At 44.1% G+C, this 21,997-nt stretch overlaps 1 protein-coding gene across 1 annotated transcript; it reads left to right on the forward strand.

Annotated features, from left to right (window-relative positions):
- Nucleotides 1-2,860: 2,860 nt before the first annotated feature.
- On the forward strand, nucleotides 2,861-19,795 carry LOC138981968 (spermine oxidase-like). Its single transcript, XM_070355154.1, has 10 exons — nucleotides 2,861-2,988; nucleotides 9,392-9,570; nucleotides 10,657-10,743; nucleotides 11,153-11,277; nucleotides 11,745-11,887; nucleotides 14,767-14,950; nucleotides 15,516-16,121; nucleotides 16,705-16,904; nucleotides 17,797-17,905; nucleotides 18,744-19,795. Exons 1-10 carry the CDS (start codon nucleotides 2,891-2,893, stop codon nucleotides 18,867-18,869), a joined length of 1,857 nt encoding a protein of 618 aa, XP_070211255.1. The 5' UTR covers nucleotides 2,861-2,890; the 3' UTR covers nucleotides 18,870-19,795.
- The last annotated feature ends 2,202 nt before the right edge of the window (nucleotides 19,796-21,997 follow it).

The raw sequence follows: 21,997 nt of genomic DNA on the forward strand, positions 1-21,997 counted from the left end.
TCGGAAACTATCAAAGCGATCGGGCTCATATTTTGTTTAGTCGTGACCTCCAATGACCTCTACACTTTAACGATGGTTTCGTTGACCTTTGACCTTTTTCAAGGTCACAGGTCAGCGTCAAAGGAAAAATTAGACATTTTATATCTTTGACAAAGTTCATCGGATGTGATTGAAACTTTGTAGGATTATTCTTTACATCAAAGTATTTACATCTGTAGCCTTTTACGAACGTTATCAGAAAAACAAGGGAGATAACTAGCCTTTTCTGTTCGGCAACACACAACTTAACGTTGGGCTTTTCTCGGAAACTATAAAAGTGACCGGGCTCAAATTTTATGTGAATTGTGTTGTGAATAGCAATTTCTTCCTGTCCATCTGATGCCTCATATAATATTCAGAACTGCGAAAGTGACTCGATCGAGCGTTTGCTCTTCTTGTTTTTATTGATATGTGTGTGAATGCACTGTAAACAATGTTATGTTGTTTTAGTTTTTAACCCAGCGGAGCATAGGCCATTGACGACATTTCTCCATCGCACCCTGTTCTGGGCTGTTCTCTCCGCTTCTGCCCAGCTGTTGCCTTGCCTCTTCAGTTCTGCCTCTGTGTCCCGCCTCCAGCTGTTTCTCGGCCTCCCTCTCTTTCTTTTCCCCTGTGGATTCCAAGTGAGAGCCTGGCGGGTGATGCTGGATGTTGGTTTCCTAAGGGTGTGTCCAATCGGCAATCCAGCCCCATTTTCTCCTCAGAATCTGGCTGTTAACGGGCTCTTGACCCGCCCTTTGCCACAGCTCTTCGTTGCAGATCTTGTCTGTCCATCTGATCTTGAAGATGCGCCTCAGACAGGTGTTAATGAAAGTCTGAATCTTCTGCTGTGTCACCTTGGTCATTCTCCATGTCTCAGAACCGTAGAGTAGAACCGATTTGACATTGGAGTTGAAGATGCGCAGCTTGGTGGTTATGCTGATCTCTCTAGAGGCCCAGATGTTCTTCAACATGATGTAGGCTGCTCGTGCCTTCCCAGTCCTGGCGGCGACGTCTCTGTCAGTGCCCCCTTGCCTATCGATCACACTTCCCAGGTATACAAAAGATTCGACCTCTCGGATTGGCTCTCCACCTACTGTATCTGGCGTGTTGGCAGTGGTGTTGATCTTCAGGAGTTCTGTTTTCCTCTTGTTGATCCTGAGCCCTGTCTTGGCTGATGTTGCTGCCAGGCGAGTGGTCTTGTCTTGCATCTGGTTGAAGTTGTGCCAGAGGAGCGCCAGGTCGTCAGCGAAGTCGAGGTCGTCCAGCTGTCTCCAGAGTGTCCACTGTATACCGTTGTTCCTGCCTGCTGTGGTGGTCTTCATGATCCAGTCAATGACCAGGAGGAAGAGGAAAGGCGACAGTAGACAACCCACCCTGTCAACACCCCACTAGGGACTGGGTGGCCGAGTGGTAACGCACTTGCGCTCGCGAGAGGTTGCGTGTTCAGGCCTGGGTCAGGCCGCAATTTTCTCCCCCCTTTCCTAACCTAGGTGGTGGGTTCAAGTGCTAGTCTTTCGGATGAGACGATAAACCGAGGTCCCTTCGTGTACACTACATTGGGGTATGCACGTTAAAGATCCCACGATTGATAAAATGGTCTTTCCTGGCAAAATTGTATAGGCGTAGATAAAAATGTCCACCAAAATACCCGTGTGTCCTGGAATAATAGGCCGTTAAAAGTGGATGCAGCGCCTAAAGGCAGTCGATCTACTGGCCGATGTGAATGCGTGAAATATTGTGTAAAAAATTCCATCTCACACGGCAGTAATAGGTAACATGCGCCTTGAGTCGCCTTGTGTGGTGAGATACGTGCGCGATATAAATCCTCGTAAATAAATAAATATAAAATGTGGAACGGGTCGAATACTTCCAGTTTTAGCGTATCATCAATTCATATCCCTAAAAGGAAATGTTCCTGTGAGGACGTTAAGGACCCCCTAGTCTAGGTTTGTTCATAATTCCAGTGGTGAGTTCTGAAGTCAGCTGAATAACACAGGTACGTATATTTAGCCATACAGACACTCTTTACGGCATGGCTGCGAGATTTTCCCCAAAATGTAATACACCAGCTCATATGGGCGATACAGTGAACAAGCATGAGATTCTTCCTCCTTTTGGAGGAATGTCTCCCGTTTTGAACCTCGCTAGGTGTTAATGTCTGATATGAAAAAGTAAAACAGAAGATTGATTTCGAAGCTGTAAGCAACACACCTCGTGTGTAAATCGTTTCAGGAAAACATTTTTTTTTCCTTCTAAATTTTGTGTTACTGATATAAGATTTTGCAAACCTTTTTTCCTGATCAGTTGTTGACGATTTTCTATTCTCATGTCTGAATGAGACTTAGAGCAGAGTATCAATACAGATAGTTGAATGATAAGAGCGTGTGACTGTGCCTTCAATGACAGCTGTGCTTTCTTTCTTTCTTTCTTTATTTGGTGTTTAACGTCGTTTTCAACCATTCAAGGTTATATCGCGACGGGGAAAGGGGGGAGATGGGATAGGGGAAAGTGGGGAGATGGGATAGAGCCACTTGTTAATTGTTTCTTGTTCACAAAAGCACTAATCAAAAAATTGCTCCAGGGGCTTGCAACGTAGTACAATATATGACCTTACTGGGAGAATGCAAGTTTCCAGTACAAAGAACTTAACATTTCTTACATACTGCTTGACTAAAATCTTTACAAACATTGACTATATTCTATACAAGAAACACTTAACAAGGGTAAAAGGAGAAACAGAACCGTTAGTCGCCTCTTACGACATGCTGGGTAGCATCGGGTAAATTCTTTCTCGTCCCAACCAATATGGGACTCCCCCTAACCCGCGGGGGGTGACAGCTGTGCTTGACATGCACTTGAACGTACTATCATGTTCGTCGTGTACATGTGCCAATCAGTTGCAATAGATTGTGACATGTCGATTTTGACAGACCCAGCAGCAAAAGCAGTACAGAGAGCGAGGGGAAGGTAGGTGTTACGGAATATATCTACCAATAAAATTCGATTGTTTATGACACGTGATGAATTGTGATGCCTATTCAGCCGTCTCGGAGCGAGACGATCTGGACTTGTGAAACTGATGTAGTCAGTGTGACTGCCCATTCACGGAAAGACAGACACGGTGTGTGTGTGTGTGTGTGTGTGTGTGTGTGTGTTGTTGGCGGATGTTTCAATGAAGGCGGTGTGCATGCTGATCGTCAGTGTTTAAGATTTCTATCCACCCTGTGTCTGATGTGTCTGGATGTCTCTAGACTGTTTCGTGTGTCCGCTCCAGTGGCCGGCGGGATTAAGTTGTGCGTGTACCCCGCACAGGCACATGAAAAAAAATGCACTAAACTTGCCGCAGTTAAACCCAGTACGTAATTATACATAGGAATCGTCAGATACTTTTCCGGTCGTCGACATTGAATTGAAGAAACAGGATTCTTGGCAGGGAAACATTTTCTTTGAAAACAATAACAATAATGTGTGTGTGTGTGTGTGTCCGCACGGGTACGCGAGTCTCCTCTTTCGTTCCCTTTCACGCACCCCCCCCCCCCCCCTCACATTTTGTTTGGTCTACAGACCTCAAAACTGCCGCTTTTCATTCTCCTCGAGTAGCTTCCCTTGCTTCTCTGTCTTTGTCATTTGTCGGTTTGTGCAGTGCAGTTGTTTTGTCAGTTGTTCTCCTCTTTATTTGTTCTATTGTCTTTCTTCTTCTTTTTTGTGTGTGTACTTTTGTGTTTTTGTGCCTGAAGAAGACCCTTAGGTCGAAACGTCGCCGTTATTCGTTCCGTGTTCGTCATTTTAACGTGAGTACATTGCTTTTTGGTCTCTTTATTATTACTTTATTGTCCATTAGAATATAGAAGAAATGCGTCCAGTGTGTGGAAATCCAGTGGTACATGTGATGTAAGGCCCTTCCAATGAGAGGACACCTCCCTTGAAAGGACACCTTCTGTGATCCCCTTGCCTATTATTTCTACTAAAATGTACCTAATATGACAGGCCACCTGCAACGTAGGGACACTTTTAGCTGGTCCCAATGTTGTCCTTTCATCAGACGGGCGCAATGGCTTGGTCAGTGGTAAGACGCCGGCCTCCGAAGCGGAAGGTCGTGGGTTCGAATCCCAACCGCGCCTGGTGGGTTAAGGTGGAGATTTGTTCGACCTCCTAGGTCAACTTATGTGCAGACCTGCTAGTGCCTTATCCCCCGGCCTTTGTGCCGGTGTACACGCAAGCGCACAAGACCAAGTGTGCACGGAAAAGATCCTGTAATCCATGGTCAGAGTTCGGTGGGTTAAAGAAACACGAAAATACCGTGCATGTGTTCTGCGCGAGGTTAGAATCCGGTACCATTCTAGAATGGACCGGGTCCAGGTTGGAATTCCAACCCTGCGCAAGTACAGAGGTGCCATTCTAGAATGGTACGGTTTCATAAAGAGTGAGAGAGTGAATAAAGGGGGCCGTAATGTTTGTAGGTAAGACAGAGTTGTCTTCCCTTGAATTATCTACACCTGCACCTTCCCTTTGATAAAATGGGGCTGATTTGTCTACCCCTGAAAAAAATCCTTTGGCGATCTTGCGATGTCATGTCATGTCAAGAAAGTTGACACTCCTGAGTACGCAATAAACAAAGGCAGACCATAGCAAGGGGGACTACCAGGGCGGTAATGTTTGCAGGGCAGTTGTTTTTGTGATGAGAGCCGGTTGCGGCCGCTTGCAATGTCAGCGCTGTCTCCCTCTCGGAAATGTCCGGTTTTTTGACAATTTTTTTTGACAGACAGACAGACAGACGGTCAGACCGACTAACCGACAGACAGACCAACAGAAGGACAGAGTGAGTTATAGAGCTGTTGTCACAGGTTTAAAAAAAAGTTGACATTAACAAAAACAGAAATCAACAACAACTTTTGTCTGGTTTTATAATATTATGGGAAAACATTGAAAGCAATTCATAGTAGTAGTACTACCACAACAAATACTCTCAAAGGGGAATTCCATGCCTAAAAGTTTGACAGTTTTTATTTAATCTATCAGAATCCCTACCTTCCAAACTGTGATATGCCCACGTTTCAAACTCCTACAACCCTGCATTACTACTACACAAAAGAACAAAGTTCCAAGAATTATATCCTGGTGCACATTTATTTGTAGAGGAAGTACCAATCATTCAAGAGAGTTCACTTGATTTACAAATGGATTGGAGGTCTGTCATTTCCAAGCAACTGAATTGTAGCTTAAAATCAGTGAATACCCTTTGTTTCTGACCAAGCCTCATTGCAATGACAGTCAATTAATTTTTCTCTCCAAAATCACAACATTATACCATGTCATACTTTCAAATAACCTCTAATTGCCCTTGAAAAAAATACAGGCTCCTGACGTTCTCAGTGCCCAGTGACGGCAGAGATTGACGAATTGCAATTCAACCGTGTAGCAAGATGACACCACTTGAGCCAGAGGTCAACTAATGATTAGTAATGACATTCCAATTCACAGCATCTTGATTGACAAGCTTGATTTTCCGTAATAACTGTGCAGCCAATTGCTTTCGTTGTGGTCGGCGCTCATAACGAGGGGTTTGCTATGGCTGCGAGTCTTGTGGTCAAAGCAGCACCGTTCTTAAGAGGCGCATGCCTGATAGAACGTTAAACGGCTAGTTTAAAAAAAAAATAAAAAAAAAGCCTTTCCCTCGCTCAAACTATATAGTCATATTATATACCGATACAAAGCTAAAGACTTTATCTTCACAATTCAGAAGACCAGTGCTGAGTGTCTCTCAAAATCGTAATCACTTTCAGAACATCACAATCCCAATTCACGATGTCTTTGAGTAAAGTGTAAAAAACCCGAGAAAAAAAAACCCAACCAAACACACAAAAAACAAAAACAAACAGAAAATCCACATTTGCGGCTTTGGCTGTGTGATAGTCTAACTGAAATGACTATTCCAACTTGGACCCAAATTCCAACCTTGCGCACGGCCGATTCTAGAATGGACCAGCAACAAGGGTACCATTCTAGAATGGTACCCCTGTACTTGCGCAGGGTTAGAATTCCAACTTGGACCCGGTCCATTCTAGAATGGAACCGGATTCTAACTTCGCGCAGAACACATGCTTCCTCCGAAAGCGGTGTATAGCTTCCTAAATGGCGGGGTAGAAACGGTCATACACGTAAAAATCCGCTCGTGCAAAAACACGAATGCACGAGGGAGTTTCAGTCACGAACGCAGAAGAAGAGGAAGCCGTCCTTTCATCACAGGTAACTCTGTACATAATGGAACTTTCTTTCTTGAAAATAATCGTGCATACCACCACAGCCGGAAGGAAGTTTTCTTTAACAGAATCAGAATTATTTTACCGACAGACTGACGGAAATAAAGTAATGACTGAAGTGGAAAGCTAAGACTGTAACAGAGGCTGTAGTGTACTCTACTACGGAACGCGGATCGTATCAACTGATGCATCAAATTGATGCATCCAAAACCAAGAATTTGATGCATCATTTTCACAATTTGATGCATCGTTTGGATGCATCAGAATTTTCGGGTTTTCCCGGAAAGTGCCGAGCAAAAAGCAAAATTTGAACCGGAATACGAAGCGAAACGTCGGAAAACGAAAGTTTGAGTCAAGGGCGTCAAAACTTCGTGTGCACAAACCACAAACAAAACAAAAAATGCCTTAAAATGCATAATGCCGTGACTTTGACTTGTTCCCTATTTAATGGTATGTTGTACGTTTATTTTTGTTTTATCTAACCAATCTGTTTATATTCGTCAAAATGTCATTTCAAGTTTTTCCGTGCTCAGGCATTTCTTACGGAAAGACCGGAAATGAATGATCTTTGGCATGCATACAAAACCGAAAGTGATGCATCAAAATGATGCATTAAAATGATGCATCATTTTCTAAAAGGATGCATCATTTTCGTATCGGATGCATCAGTTTTTGAAAATGATGCATCCTTTTTGAAAATGATGCATCAAATTGTGAAAATGATGCATCAAATTGTGAAAATGATGCATCAAATCTTGGTTTTGGATGCATCAATTTGATGCATCAGTTGATACGATCCGCGTTCCGTACTCTACAGTCTCTGCTCTGACTGTAAGCACTGTAAGAGCATGCCGTTGTCCTGTAGGAGTAGAATGGGCTATCGTGATCTTTAAAGGCACAGTAAGCCTCCCGTAAACCATCACCGATACGGTCAGGCTTTTACACACAGTACAAACACCCTTTCATTTAAACACTCACCGATTGAGAACATCCTAGGTGCCCTCCGTAAAGAGCGAACAATTTTCAAAGAATTTATTTTTGCGTGGTTTATCTTACCCCTGAGCCATCGTGAACCCGTGTGATCCAGTTTCCCTTTTTCACAATGTAGTCGTCAGTTAGTTATTTGAATGCGACTATTTACAATAGCACGTTTTTATGCACGAAACAAACGGCTGTGGTTCACAAGAACTCTAGCGATGGCTTTTGACTGTTGAGAGGAACGGCGATATGCACTGATAAACCGGCGTCGTCTGCTACGACCCTTGCGTGACCCTGCTTCCGGGCTTTTCTTTTTTCAAACTTTCACAACTTCGAATTGTACTGATCTTGTCTTGATGAAAAAAGAATTATTTTATGATTAAAGAATGTTTGTGTAACAAGCTGTCAATTTATTATTTAGATTTTAAAAGTTAGGTCTAGCGCAAAAACGCACCACGGTCCAAAAACATTTTGATAATCATGGATTCACGGCTATCGCCAGTTTACATCGATAGAATGAGACCCGAAGGGAAGTAACTCATGTTTGACCTGAGTTCAGGATGGGTCCAAAAAGTGTTCGAGACAATCTGCAAAATTAATTCTTTAAAAATTGCTCGCTCTTTACGTAGGGCACCTAGGATGTTCCCGTTTGGTGAGCGTTCAAATGGAAGGGTGTTTGTACTGTGTGTAAAAGCCTGACAGTATCTGTGATGGTTTAGGGGAGGATTACTGTCCGGGCGTGAATTCCGGTATTCATAACACCCGTCCAGCACCAAAACGAGGCGCCATTGCTGTTGAGGTCAAGTCCACGAAAATAAATTCTTTGAAAATTTCTCACGCTCGACAGAAAGCAGCCAGGATGTTCCCGTTCGGTGAGCGTTCAAATGGAAGTATGCTTGTACTATATGTAGACGCTCGGGGAGCTCTGTGATGGTTTACGGGAGGCTTACTGTGCCTTTAAGTGGCAGTAAGTATCAGTTGACTACTTTGCAGAAACGGACCGTTTTACTGTGAGGTCAGTGCTCTCTCACAGATCGACGAAACAGCAAAGACATCATATTTCAATCGGTCAGCCAGAACCTAATACAATGGAACCCCGCCTTTAAGGCCCCCAAGTTAAGACTTCCTCCTTTTAAAGATCTTGATTTTTCAGATTTTCTGTTCATAACATCTGTAAATTTACGCCTATTTAACGATTCCCTCCTTTTTAAGACCAGATTTTTTCAGATTTTTGGAGGTCTTAAAAGGGGGGGGGGGGTTTCACTGTATGCAAAACGTGCATAACTGAGTTTTCTGTGGAAAAAAGATTATGACAAGTCAACACTGCACTACATCTACGCTCATGGTCAAGAAACGATAGAAATTATTTCGTGATTCGTTGTCTTTTTCCTCCTTCGCCTCTTTAATTTTCACTCACAAAATGGACAATTCTTAGGTTATGCACATTCGAATTTCACTTGCACAGTGTCCCGTCGGCAGTAATTATAAATTGTCGATATCAATAAGGAATTGAAGTTGGTAACAGGCGCAAGTTAGGGAGATCAGCTTTGGTGATAGTGCGCGTCATATGAATCACTGAAGTCTAAATAAAGGGATATCATTGATCTTACCGTTAAGGGGGGAATGTCTTGCGAATTTGACGAATCTGAAGAGTCTGGGGAAGCCATTGTACGGACGCACACAGCACGATTTACTTAAAAACGCACAACAAGCATGAATCAAAGTGAGTGAATGCGCCTCAGGGGGCTACTTTTTTCCGGCGTTGGAAAGGAAAAGTAGTCGAGCGGCAGCACCTGGCGGCAAGATGACTAGCGTACTGATGCTGCGGCCACCTATAAACAAGCATCACGTACACAAACAAGGCTGATATTTGAGTGGAAGGAAACTAACCCAACCGTCACAAGGAGTGCTCTTTCTTTGCCTATTCCACGACATTTGATTAAGCTTGTTAAACACGTGCTTTTACAAAGTGAAGGCAGTCCTCCTGCGCGGTAGCATTATTTGCAATGCATAATTGGTTGGTAGAACTTTGGAAGCGTTCTGAAGCGTTCTGAGGACCTTGTTTTCTTTAGTTATTATCCCCTTAAATAAAATCGAGACGAGCACTGATATTGTAGGATGTGATGTTTCAGGTCAGCCATGCAGAGAGGGGGGAACGACGCCGGAGAGAGGAGCCCCAGGGTGGTGGTGGTGGGGGCAGGATTCGCGGCTGTGGGTGTCGCCAAGCGTCTTCTTCAGGGCGGCATCACTGACGTCACGCTTCTGGAGGCACGTGACCGCCCTGGGGGCCGTGTGCAAACCGTCGTCCTTGGTAAAAAAAAAAAAAATCATACAGCGGTAACCTCCTTTCAAGACCATCAAAATATCTGAGAAAATCAGCCCTGAACTAAAAGGAAATCTTAAAATGGAGGTTATTTTTTTATTCTGAACAGAAAATCTGAGAAAGGAGGGTACTAAAAGGGAGGACGACTTAACTGGACTAGAGGTATAACTTTTTTTTTAATGTATTTATAAACCGTGCAAAACGTGTTTTAGCTTGGTAAACGGGTGATATCTTTCAATTTGTTGGTCGTTGTCATTATAAGTACGCCTTTTCACGTAGGGATTTCTTGTTCGCCGTTCTTTAAAAAAAAAAACGTTCTCAAAGGAAAGAATCTTGAATTTGACTAGGAAGCTCCCGGATCACACGCATCTGTACCAGTAACTCCTCCATGACATATTAACACCCTGATGATTACGCTTATCCTGGTACGGGGTGACCCAAACAATGCCACCCTCTAAAATGCTAATAACTCCCACATGTGTTAAGCGAAATACTTCATGTTTGGTGTACATTTGCCTGAGTTGTGAGATAATAATGTCACAAAGTGATATGTTAAGTGGTTTGATTTTATGCATTTTAAAGAATTTTTGAAGACAGCCTCAAAAGAAGGAGGTTTGGCACCGAGGAGAAGCCACGCTCATCCGTGTTGAACCATCCAGACTCCCCGTGATTGCTCTTTCAACTCATCAAATGTTTGAGGGTGGTTTTTATATGCAAGGCCATTCTGAAAAACCATCAAATTCAAATCCGGAGAGCTAAAATCGTGCAAGTGTGGCTACCAACCACTAAGGGCCACCCCTTGTACTTTTAAGTCAATTCCCGAATTTGAAAAATATTCTTTAAAAACTTGAAATTTTGTGACATTATCATCCCATATCTCAAGCCAAATATGAAGTACTTTGCTAAACAAATGTAAGAGATTTTAGCATTTCAGTGAGTGGCACTTTTTTTGGGTCACCCTGTACGTATATTGTACACGTAGGTGCGTGGTTGACAGATGTTTGTGCAGACATATATATTACTGCCACGAGAAAAAAATGTTGTGCAATTAATTGATTTTGTTTGTTTTGTCAGATAAGGGCTTTGTGGAACTTGGGGGCCAGTTTCTTCATGGAGAGACCGAGATATACGAGACAGCAAAGCGAGAAGGACTTCTGAGAGGTAAGGGTTCGTCGCGACATAACCTTCGTGGTTGAAAACGACGTTAAACACCAAATAAAGAAAGAAAGAAAGGTAAGGGTCTTACGTACTCGCTGGTCCACATCTCAGAAACAAAGGGACGTAAGTGCTCTAAATGCATACACGTGCAACAAGAATAAGTGTGAGTTATACGGAACCAATCTCCTGGCACCCGAGAGAATAACGAGCATTGGGATGAACAAACCAAGGCTGGACCTAGTGTATTAGAGGAGGGAGGGTCTTCCGAAATGAGGCAGATGTAGATTGCGGGCACATCATACTACGGGCGCTTCAGTTGCTTTTCCGTCGCTGAATGTTGTTGTCGTGTGCCTGATATGATGATGATGATGATGATGATGGTCGCTGAGTGTTGTTATTCTGTGTCTATCAGAAGAGTCAGAGGACGAGGATGAAGAGGAGGAAGTTCCAGACACCATCATACAGTACCAGACCTTCACCTTTCGTTTACCTGGCGGTGTCGCTTTGGACCAACAGACGGTTAACCATAATCTCAAGGTAATGGGCAGAATATACCTGCGCAGTTTCAGCGGCACAGACGACGCACGGCCTATTTTTTATGCTGCTATAGGGATTATGACGAGTACTTGGCCTGTTTTCCTTTCATGCAACGTGTAGCGGGCTGGGATAAGCTGCAGTGCGTCGTCGGTCCTGCTGAAGTTACATATGTGAGCGGAGCCCCTAAGCGCGCCCTACTTGCACTGTTGCTTGTGTGGAAGGGGGAATGTGGCGGAGATAAAGAGGGAAGATATGCATGAATGCCAAGGAAGATTTACTTGCTTGGTAGTGTGTGTGTTCGTGTGTGTATGTGTGTGTGTGTGTGTGTGGGTGTGTGTGTTTCTATCTGTCTGTCTGTCTGTCTGTGTCTGACGCTATGTTACAGTATGACTATGCATTCACTTCAGGATTAATTGGAATTTCGGGGGTAATAAACTGTTTGATATTCTGTATTATGTATCGTGCAGGTACTGGAAGAGCTGATCTCGCGTAACAAGGGCACAGGTATCACAGACGTCAATGTATCTCTGGGCGAGTTTCTCACATCGCTCTATCCTGAGTACATGTCCCGTATGGTGGGGGATGAACAGACCAAGGCTCTTATGATCAAGTGAGTGGAACTGCTACCAGTTGACTGCTATAATGGATACGGCTTTCTAGTCACTAGACCATTACAGAATGCCGTAATACTAGGCGAGTTAACGGCATGCATGCAGTACGTAGTAAGCTTATTTGACAGCGACCCGCACTGTATTGCGCAATGCGATATATAGTTCACGGTTACGTTCACGTTAACCACGAGTGACTTAAAGTCCGTAGTGAAGTATGAAATGTACGTATCAGTTTTTTAAAACGGAGGTTACACCATGTTTTATTTTTGTCTCACATTGGAAATCCCGAGCGACTTTCCTTGTTTAGTGGGACACTGTAAAGCAGTCGAGACTTGATTCAGTAAATATATTTTAGAAAGTAAACTTGATGACTGGCTTGTGAACAAATGATTTTTGTAGCCGAAAGGAATGTACTGAAACCGTCCCATGGCGGTATCACATGATGATGTTGACGAAGACGACAATAATGATGGCGGCGATCACGACGACGACAAGGAAGAAGAAGAAGAAGAAGAAGAAGAAGAAGAAGAAGAAGAAGAAGAAGAAGAAGAAGAAGAAGAAGAAGAAGAAGAAGAAGAAGAAGAAGAAGAAGAAGAAGAAGAAGAAGAAGAAGAAGAAGAAGAAGAAGAAGAAGAAGAAGAAGAAGAAGAAGAAGAAGAAGAAGAAGAAGAAGAAGAAGAAGAAGAAGAAGAAGAAGAAGAAGAAGAAGAAGAAGAAGAAGAAGAAGAAGAAGAAGAAGAAGAAGAAGAAGAAGAAGAAGAAGAAGAAGAAGAAGAAGAAGAAGAAGAAGAAGAAGAAGAAGAAGAAGAAGAAGAAGAAGAAGAAGAAGAAGAAGAAGAAGAAGAAGAAGAAGAAGAAGAAGAAGAAGAAGAAGAAGAAGAAGAAGAAGAAGAAGAAGAAGAAGAAGAAGAAGAAGAAGAAGAAGAAGAAGAAGAAGAAGAAGAAGAAGAAGAAGAAGAAGAAGAAGAAGAAGAAGAAGAAGAAGAAGAAGAAGAAGAAGAAGAAGAAGAAGAAGAAGAAGAAGAAGAAGAAGAAGAAGAAGAAGAAGAAGAAGAAGAAGAAGAAGAAGAAGAAGAAGAAGAAGAAGAAGAAGAAGAAGAAGAAGAAGAAGAAGAAGAAGAAGAAGAAGAAGAAGAAGAAGAAGAAGAAGAAGAAGAAGAAGAAGAAGAAGAAGAAGAAGAAGAAGAAGAAGAAGAAGAAGAAGAAGAAGAAGAAGAAGAAGAAGAAGAAGAAGAAGAAGAAGAAGAAGAAGAAGAAGAAGAAGAAGAAGAAGAAGAAGAAGAAGAAGAAGAAGAAGAAGAAGAAGAAGAAGAAGAAGAAGAAGAAGAAGAAGAAGAAGAAGAAGAAGAAGAAGAAGAAGAAGAAGAAGAAGAAGAAGAAGAAGAAGAAGAAGAAGAAGAAGAAGAAGAAGAAGAAGAAGAAGAAGAAGAAGAAGAAGAAGAAGAAGAAGAAGAAGAAGAAGAAGAAGAAGAAGAAGAAGAAGAAGAAGAAGAAGAAGAAGAAGAAGAAGAAGAAGAAGAAGAAGAAGAAGAAGAAGAAGAAGAAGAAGAAGAAGAAGAAGAAGAAGAAGAAGAAGAAGAAGAAGAAGAAGAAGAAGAAGAAGAAGAAGAAGAAGAAGAAGAAGAAGAAGAAGAAGAAGAAGAAGAAGAAGAAGAAGAAGAAGAAGAAGAAGAAGAAGAAGAAGAAGAAGAAGAAGAAGAAGAAGAAGAAGAAGAAGAAGAAGAAGAAGAAGAAGAAGAAGAAGAAGAAGAAGAAGAAGAAGAAGAAGAAGAAGAAGAAGAAGAAGAAGAAGAAGAAGAAGAAGAAGAAGAAGAAGAAGAAGAAGAAGAAGAAGAAGAAGAAGAAGAAGAAGAAGAAGAAGAAGAAGAAGAAGAAGAAGAAGAAGAAGAAGAAGAAGAAGAAGAAGAAGAAGAAGAAGAAGAAGAAGAAGAAGAAGAAGAAGAAGAAGAAGAAGAAGAAGAAGAAGAAGAAGAAGAAGAAGAAGAAGAAGAAGAAGAAGAAGAAGAAGAAGAAGAAGAAGAAGAAGAAGAAGAAGAAGAAGAAGAAGAAGAAGAAGAAGAAGAAGAAGAAGAAGAAGAAGAAGAAGAAGAAGAAGAAGAAGAAGAAGAAGAAGAAGAAGAAGAAGAAGAAGAAGAAGAAGAAGAAGAAGAAGAAGAAGAAGAAGAAGAAGAAGAAGAAGAAGAAGAAGAAGAAGAAGAAGAAGAAGAAGAAGAAGAAGAAGAAGAAGAAGAAGAAGAAGAAGAAGAAGAAGAAGAAGAAGAAGAAGAAGAAGAAGAAGAAGAAGAAGAAGAAGAAGAAGAAGAAGAAGAAGAAGAAGAAGAAGAAGAAGAAGAAGAAGAAGAAGAAGAAGAAGAAGAAGAAGAAGAAGAAGAAGAAGAAGAAGAAGAAGAAGAAGAAGAAGAAGAAGAAGAAGAAGAAGAAGAAGAAGAAGAAGAAGAAGAAGAAGAAGAAGAAGAAGAAGAAGAAGAAGAAGAAGAAGAAGAAGAAGAAGAAGAAGAAGAAGAAGAAGAAGAAGAAGAAGAAGAGGAGGAGGAGGAGGAGCAGAAGGAGGAGGAGGAGGACGACGTCGACGACAACGACAATTGTGACGTCGATGACAGAGACGACAATGATGATAATAATTACGAAAAACTGACTGTGTGTGGAAGTGGCTTGAGAAATGGAACGTGCTGGACAGCGCAGGAAGAGTTGGGGAGCTGTCTCTACCGTGGTCGATGATGATGATGATGATGATGATGATGATGATGATGATGATGATGATGATGATGATGATGTGGATATGTCTGGAGGAGTGGATCGTGCTGGACAGCGCAGCGAGTGTAATGATGATGATGATGATGATGATGATGATGATGATGATGATGATTATGATGTGTAGGTGGCTGGAGGAGTGGATCGTGCTGGACAGCGCAGCGAGAGGGGAAGAGCAGTCCTTGCCAGGGTGTGCGCGCTACGTGTACGAGCAAGGCAGCGGCGTGCGGGAGACCAGAACAGGGCTGTGGGACGTCTTCCAATGTCTGCTGCACGACGCCCTGCCTCAGGACCGCCTCGTCCTCAACAAGGTCTCTGTTCTACAGTGGAACCCCCCTTTTAAGAACTCCAACAATCTGTGAAGATCAGGTCTTACGAAGGTCTCAAAACGGGGGTCATTTTACAGAGGTTATGAACATGAAGGCTGAGAAAACAAGGACTTTAAAGGTGGGGAGAGTTAAATCGGGGGGTCTTAATGGGGGGTTCCACTATAAGTTAGTACAAGGTTAAGGCATGGGGAGGAGGGATAGGATAAACATATACAGCAATTACAGAACAGCATAGTAATTGATCCATTATCAAATTCAACAGCAAGAAATATCGTATGCGCTCAAGATAACCACACACACGAAAATAACACAAAGATTGTCGAGGTGCACTCACAGACAAATGCACCAGGACAAACACACGCCCGCGCACACACCGTATCGGCGTCATACAGACTAGCAACAAGGATCACAACAACAAGAAAGGCGTTGCAACAATTATTCTTGCAGAGACAACTTTATTTGCAACTTAACCACACGTTTTACCAATTTTAAAATAAAATGACCAAACTTGTACCATTTCTTTCTACCTTTCATCAAAAATAACAAGCCCGTCAAGACCGTGCAATGGAACAGGGAATCTGCTGCGGGCATTGTGACTCCCGGCATCAACAACAACCACCAGCTGCCTCTCAACAATCAACTGACACGCAAGGTCGGTACACTCGCGTGCACATCTGCTGATCAAGAAAGTCAGGAGCTGAAATATGGAAGGACTGAGAATGAAGACGTTTCTGAACAAAGCTTCGTTGGAAAACCCGAAGCTGAGATGTCGCCTGATTCTTTTAAATCTCCGCTTTCTGATTTTCGGGTCGCCGTCAGCTGTGACGATGGTGAAATCTTCTTCGCTGACCACGTCGTAGTGACGTCTTCTGTAGGATTCCTTAAAGAACACCCAGAGTTCTTCATCCCACAGTTGCCGGAGAAGCATCAAAATGCAGTTAAGTCTACAGGGTTTGGCAATGTGGCCAAGCTGTTTCTGATCTGGGACATGGATAAAGACATGGCCGGCGGTTCTTCCACAAAAAGCGAGGCTGATATTGCGGATGAATGGCGAGTGCGCATGCTCGGAAGTGACGTGGAAGGCATGAATCTGCTGTGGCCGGAAGGGGTTCAACCGGAAATCAAATCTGCACGATCTTCTCTGCGTACCGCGGTATGTCAGTTGCATTTGTTATGATGTTGAAAAAAAAGACCTTATTTCACTTCAATAGTTTACCTTGACTGCTTACGCAGCAGGCTTACGCATTGATAAAACGAAGCACGAACGTATATATCTAGCTATTCCATTTGATAATTAGTAACTTACGAATACGATCGACGATCAGGCGATCTATCACTTTAATTACTTATTTCACTTTGGCATTCCTCCTTGCACTGATTTCAGCATATAAATAAACATGCAAAGTTGTGTCAAGATTTCATACACTGCATTGTTCCATGGCCTTGATCTATGTGTAAAATTACATACACGTAGTAGGAAGTCTGAAGTATCTGAAATGTTGTTTTCAGTTGTTGGTTTATGGGTGTGTTTTTCCTTTTCATCGAGTATTGTGGATGACGAGATAAAGGGAGTGATGGTTTGGTTACGTGTGGTGACGTGTGTTCTGTCTGTTTGGGGTCTTCTTCACCAAAGGTGGGGAGAGGGATTGAGAGCAAGAGGGACGAAGAGTTAACATTCTCTTGCGTCCCAACAAAAATCTCAGAAATTTTCAACCATTGCCTGTTTAATTTTGCAGGCTGGTCGAAACTGGTATGAATACGTCTGTATGATGGAATTCATTGACAGCTACCCCTTCTCTCTTCTCGTCTGGGTCCAAGGGGAGGCCGTCAATATCATGGAGTCACTTCCGCTTGCAGAGGTCAAGGACGTTATGAGTGAATTGCTTGTTCTGTTCCTCGGCAAACCGGATTTGCCGCCCCCTTCTCGTATAATAAGGTGAGCTCACAAAGATTCAGAGTTTTCAATGACTGTGTCTGTGTCTGCCTCACTGTGGCTGAATGTAAGTAAGAACTAGCATAATGCGTGCTTTGTGAGTGCCAGCGGTGGAATGTGCTTTGGAAGCGTGCGCTCGATCATTTCGGCTCACGTGTGTGAGTTTTAAAACCTTCACCGTGCTTCGTGGGTCGTGGACGACCCAGAGCCTCACAAAATCGTCTTTATCTCTGAAACTATTTGGAGTTTTTAATTGAGACTTCATGTAATCTCCAATTACCATACGACCTTCCTATTGCCCAACGTTTGAAAGATTATCTTTGTAAACAAACAAATAAACGATGACGTAATTTGAACTACACAGTCTGGATGATGTGGGTCGTGGACGACCCATATGGAATTACGTAAGGAATGTTACGCTGTTTATCCTTATTCGGATGGCGTGGGTCGTGTACGACCCATACTCTGCAAAGACGTGGCAAAACGTTTATTCCTATTCGGATGGCGTGGGTCGTGTACGACCCATACATTTTACGTTGAATCCTTCTTTGAAAAGTATGGGTCGTACACGACCCACATCATCCGGACTGTGTAGTCCAAAGCGTGATCCGGTGATGTTTAATAAAAATCTATCCGGCTATGTGTATGCGCGTGTGCTCTAAAATGGTGTGGCAGACATTTGTGTATTCGAAGTTCAAAATGTTGATACATTAAGGTGAACTTGGTTGATGGAATGATGTTTTCATACATGAACCTTAATGGCTTTGCCTCTTAACTTGTTGACCATATGAATGACTTTACATGTGTTGGTCGGTTGTTTTGATCTAAAATCCTCAAAGCGGTGTGTTTTTATTAATATGTTTTTTAATCATCTATTGGTTGTGTCTGATGGCAGGTCGGAGTGGTTCAGCAACCCCTACACACGGGGAGCCTACAGCTACCTTGCCACGGGAGTTCCGCTTAACCTGCATGACGTCATCAGTCATCCCCTGCCCAACTCGCAGGTTAATGTGGAAGATTCAATGTCAAAGAGTCTGTCTGTCTGTCTGTCTGTCTGTCTGCCTGCCTGCCTGTCTGACTGCCTACCTGCCTGCCTGCCTGCCTGCCTGTCTGTGTGTCTGTCTGCCTGCCTGTCTGTGTGTCTGCCTATCTGCCTGCCTGCCTGCCTGCCTGCCTGTCTGTCCGCCTGTGTGTCTGTCTAACTGCCTGTCTGTCTGTCTGTGTGTCTGTCTAACTGCCTGTCTGTCTGTGTGTCTGCCTGCCTGCCTGCCTGCCTGTCTGTCTGTCTGTCTGTCTGCCTGCCTGCCTGTCTGTTGATCTCTCTGCCTGCCTGCCTGCCTGTCTGCCTGTCTGTCTGTCTCCCCTACACACGGGGAGCCTACAGCTACCTTGCCACGGGGGTTCATCTTGACCGGCATGACGTCATCAGTTCACCGCTGCCCTCCGCCAAGGTTGGCAAAGTTTCTCTGTCAGCCCCTGCTACTGTCTGCAGCTGCCTCTGAATCTGCATGTCTGTCTCTGTCTTTTTCTCATTCTATCTCCTTCTCCTGACACTAAACACTGTGGGCTGGATCTAAATGGGGTTCCTGGGTTCCGGAAGCCCCCCACGCGGCAAATGTACTTTTTTTCTGAAGGAAAATCCCAAGATACCCCTTTCAAATGCTAAGTTTCAATAGTATCTGGGGGAGTAGCCCCCAAGACCCCTCGCCTGACCGGCCCCTGTAGCCTGCCAAGGACTGCCTAATTGACGAAACCTTTGAGACCGTTTCGGCGAATTTTCTAAAGACAGTAAATATTAGAAACATCCCTGTTTAGAATGTTTCTCTTTTCCATGATTTGCAGGTCCCCGTGTTACAACTGGCAGGAGAGGCCTGCAGCAGAGACCATTATTCCACCGCACACGGTGCCCTGTACTCTGGACACGCAGCGGCCGATGTCATACTGAGGCACCATCATTTGATTGACTGAGACCACTATTCTAGGTGCCCTATACTCTGGACACGCAGCGGCCGATATTATACTGAGCCACCATCATTTGATTGACTGAGACCACTATTCTAGGTGCCCTGTACTCTGGACACGCAGCGGCCGATGTCATACTGAGGCACCATCACTTGATTGGCTGAGACCACTATTCTAGGTGCCCTGTACTCTGGACACACAGCGGCCGATGTCATACTGAGGCACCATCACTTGATTGGCTGAGAACACAATTCCATCGCAGACGGTGCCCTGTACTCTGGATACTGCCGATGTCATACTAAGGCACCATCACTTTAACACAACAGCTCCTGACAGTGGTTCCTGTACCAGTATACTACACATTATGGCTGCCTCTTTACCTGGCCTGAAAGGGGACATACGCCTAGAATAAACATTAAGTCCTTTTATTTCTAAACCTCACCTATAATATCACAAAACAGGACAAACAAAATGCACACACAAAGAGCTGTCCAATTAACTGTGCACACTTCTTGTAAATGTACTCTGAAGCACAAAATATGTCTTGTGAAGACACAAGCAAAACTGCAAAATATTTTTTTCAAAACAGTGTATGATTACATTTTATTACGAGGGAACTGTACAGTTACTGGCACAGAACTTGAAGGCAGAATATGCTATCCCTGAACTTTCCATGTTACCCAGCACATGGTGCTTTTCATTCTTATAATTCTTCATTCTTCTTCATACAGACAAAGTTTCAGTATGATTTCATACTGCCATGTTAGACAGGGCCGGATCCTAGATATAGAGAAATGTTGAAAGGTTGTCACTTAATGCTCTTTCCACCTTACGTATGACTATACAGGCCTAAAAAGGGATCAACAACAGCAACAACTACAGAACAGTTGCCAATAGACCTCGAGCCTCCAGAACGATTGTATGAATGACATATCTACTTCTTCTTCTTCTTGGCGTTCGCAGAGGTTACACAATCAGTCCAGCACTGGTGATAAATGTTGTCGTTTTCTCCAACTCCTGTCGACTGCCGTATAGTTTGGTCTGCAAGGGAGTTGGTGACGGCCACACTTCTTTTCGTTCCTCATCTAGTAAGGGACATCGCTGTAAGATGTGTTCCGCTGTTTGGTCCTCTTGACCGCAGGCACAGGTTGGTGATGGCGCCAGCTTGAACTTTCGGTTCATGTGAGCATTGAGCCTGTTGTGGCCAGTACGCAGCCTGATGAGGTTGACTTGCTGCTCTCTGGACATTGTGTGGTAGTCATCTCTGTTTGTCCTTGGCCTCATCAATGCCTTGATGATTGTCTTCTGCTCACTAAAGCTGACACTGTTTTCAGGTTGGTCTTCCACGGCTCCTTCTTTTGCCAGCTCATCTGCCCTTTCATTTCCTGGTATCCCACAGTGTGCTGGTATCCACTGGAGGACAACTCTTCTGGTTTGTCTGACCATCTGTAATGCTTTGGCCAGCTGTGGGAGTTTGTCGTTCTCTAGGGCCTGAAGGACTGAAAGGGCGTCCGAGAGGAAGACAACTTGGTAGCAAGGGTCTGCAGAGTCCTGAACGAAGGAGGCGGCCTGCATGAGAGCTTCTGCTTCTGCTTTATAGTTTGTGCAGTGTTTGCCAGTGGCAACGCTGGATGTAGCTGTATGTCCCCCAGGGAACTGGATGAGAATGCCTGCACCTCCATTGAGCACGGCGTTAGTTGCTGATCCATCGGTGTATACATGGATCCATGCCTCTTTTGGGTACTGTTCGTCGATCAGGGCTAAGGTGAGTGCCTGTCGAGCTGTGTCATTCTGATCTTCTCCTGAGGTAACATGTGGAACACTGGTGCAGATCTGGATGCCTGGTTTCTCTCTTGCCTTGGGGGTTTCCTCTTCTTCTTGAGTCAGAGGTAGAGTGTTCTGTGGAAGGACTTCCCTGTACTGTCGAGAAAGTCTCTTGCTCTCGTGTACAAAACTGCTCCGTTTAAGCCGGTTCTTGGTGAGGTTGCTCAGTCTGTGCTTCATGGGGTGGTCGGGTAGGCACTTGAGCTTCTCGGCCTGTACCATAGTCTTGGCTTCTCTTCTCTGACAGAGGGGTTGGATGGTGGTAAGCTTCTCCATTTCCTTGATGGGCGTGGATTTCATTGCACCGGTGATGAGTCGGAGGGCCTGGTTTTGCACACGGTCAAGGGTCTGCAGGTTTGTCTTGGCTGAGGTTGACCACGCTGTGGAGCCGTACTCGAGGTGGGGTCTGATTGTTCCCTGGTATACTGTCTTCAGTATCTTCTCGTTCGCTCCCCAGGTGGTACCTGCCAGCTTCCTGAGTATGGCTAGCTTGCGCCGGGCCTTTGTCTCTGCCTGTGCAATGTGTGGTTTCCAGGTCTGCCGTCTATCAAAGGTGACACCAAGGTACGTTGCTTCTTCATCCTCTCTCAGAGGAGTTCCACCAAGCCTAATGGTTCCGGCTTTCTGCTTTGGCGACAGTGTGAATAGGGTGGTGGAGGATTTCTCCTTGTTGATGGAGACGCACCAATCTTCTGCCCATGCGTTCAGCCTATCTGCCGCTTGCTGCATTCTGTAGGTGGCAGTACTTGCGTGCTCCTCCTTGCACCAGATCACAAGGTCGTCTGCGTAGAGAGCAGCTTTGATCCCCTTGGGCATCTCAGACACCAGATCGTCGATGAAGAGAAGGAAGAGTGTGGGGGAGAGGACTCCGCCCTGAGGGACGCCATGACGAAGGAGGAACTTCTTGCTTTTGGTCTGGTCGACGTTAACTCTTGCCCTGCGGTTATAGAGGTAAGAGCGAATCCACTGGTACATGTTGCTGGACACGCCTTTCCTCAGCAGTTTTACAAGGAGTCCATCTTTCCAGACCTTGTCAAAGGCCTTCTGAAGATCTATCCAGGTGACGAAGACCAGCTTCTGTTCCTGAAAGGCATCTTCAACTTCTTGCGCCAGGTAAGTGACCTGATCTTCAGTGCTGCGGAACTGTCGGAATCCAGCTTGTTCAGGGGCGAGGAGGTTCCTGGATTCCAGGTACCACCTGAGGCGCTCGTTCACAATTCTCTCCAGGGTCTTCACAACACAGCTGGTGAGGCTGATTGGGCGATAGCTGGTGGCCTTCTTTGGATCCTTCCCTTTTTTTAAGATGGGGA

Source organism: Littorina saxatilis, linkage group LG12 (assembly GCF_037325665.1).
Source record: "Littorina saxatilis isolate snail1 linkage group LG12, US_GU_Lsax_2.0, whole genome shotgun sequence".
In the NCBI taxonomy this organism is placed as follows: domain Eukaryota; kingdom Metazoa; phylum Mollusca; class Gastropoda; order Littorinimorpha; family Littorinidae; genus Littorina; species Littorina saxatilis.

Bases quoted from the DNA above. Each gene is read 5' to 3' on its own strand.
- LOC138981968 (XM_070355154.1), top strand. From the start codon at position 2,891: ATGTTCGTCGTGTACATGTGCCAATCAGTTGCAATAGATTGTGACATG. The intron at 2,989-9,391 runs GTAGGTGTTACG...GTGATGTTTCAG, and splicing joins GTACAGAGAGCGAGGGGAAG to GTCAGCCATGCAGAGAGGGG. The intron at 16,905-17,796 runs GTGAGCTCACAA...GTCTGATGGCAG, and splicing joins CCCCCTTCTCGTATAATAAG to GTCGGAGTGGTTCAGCAACC.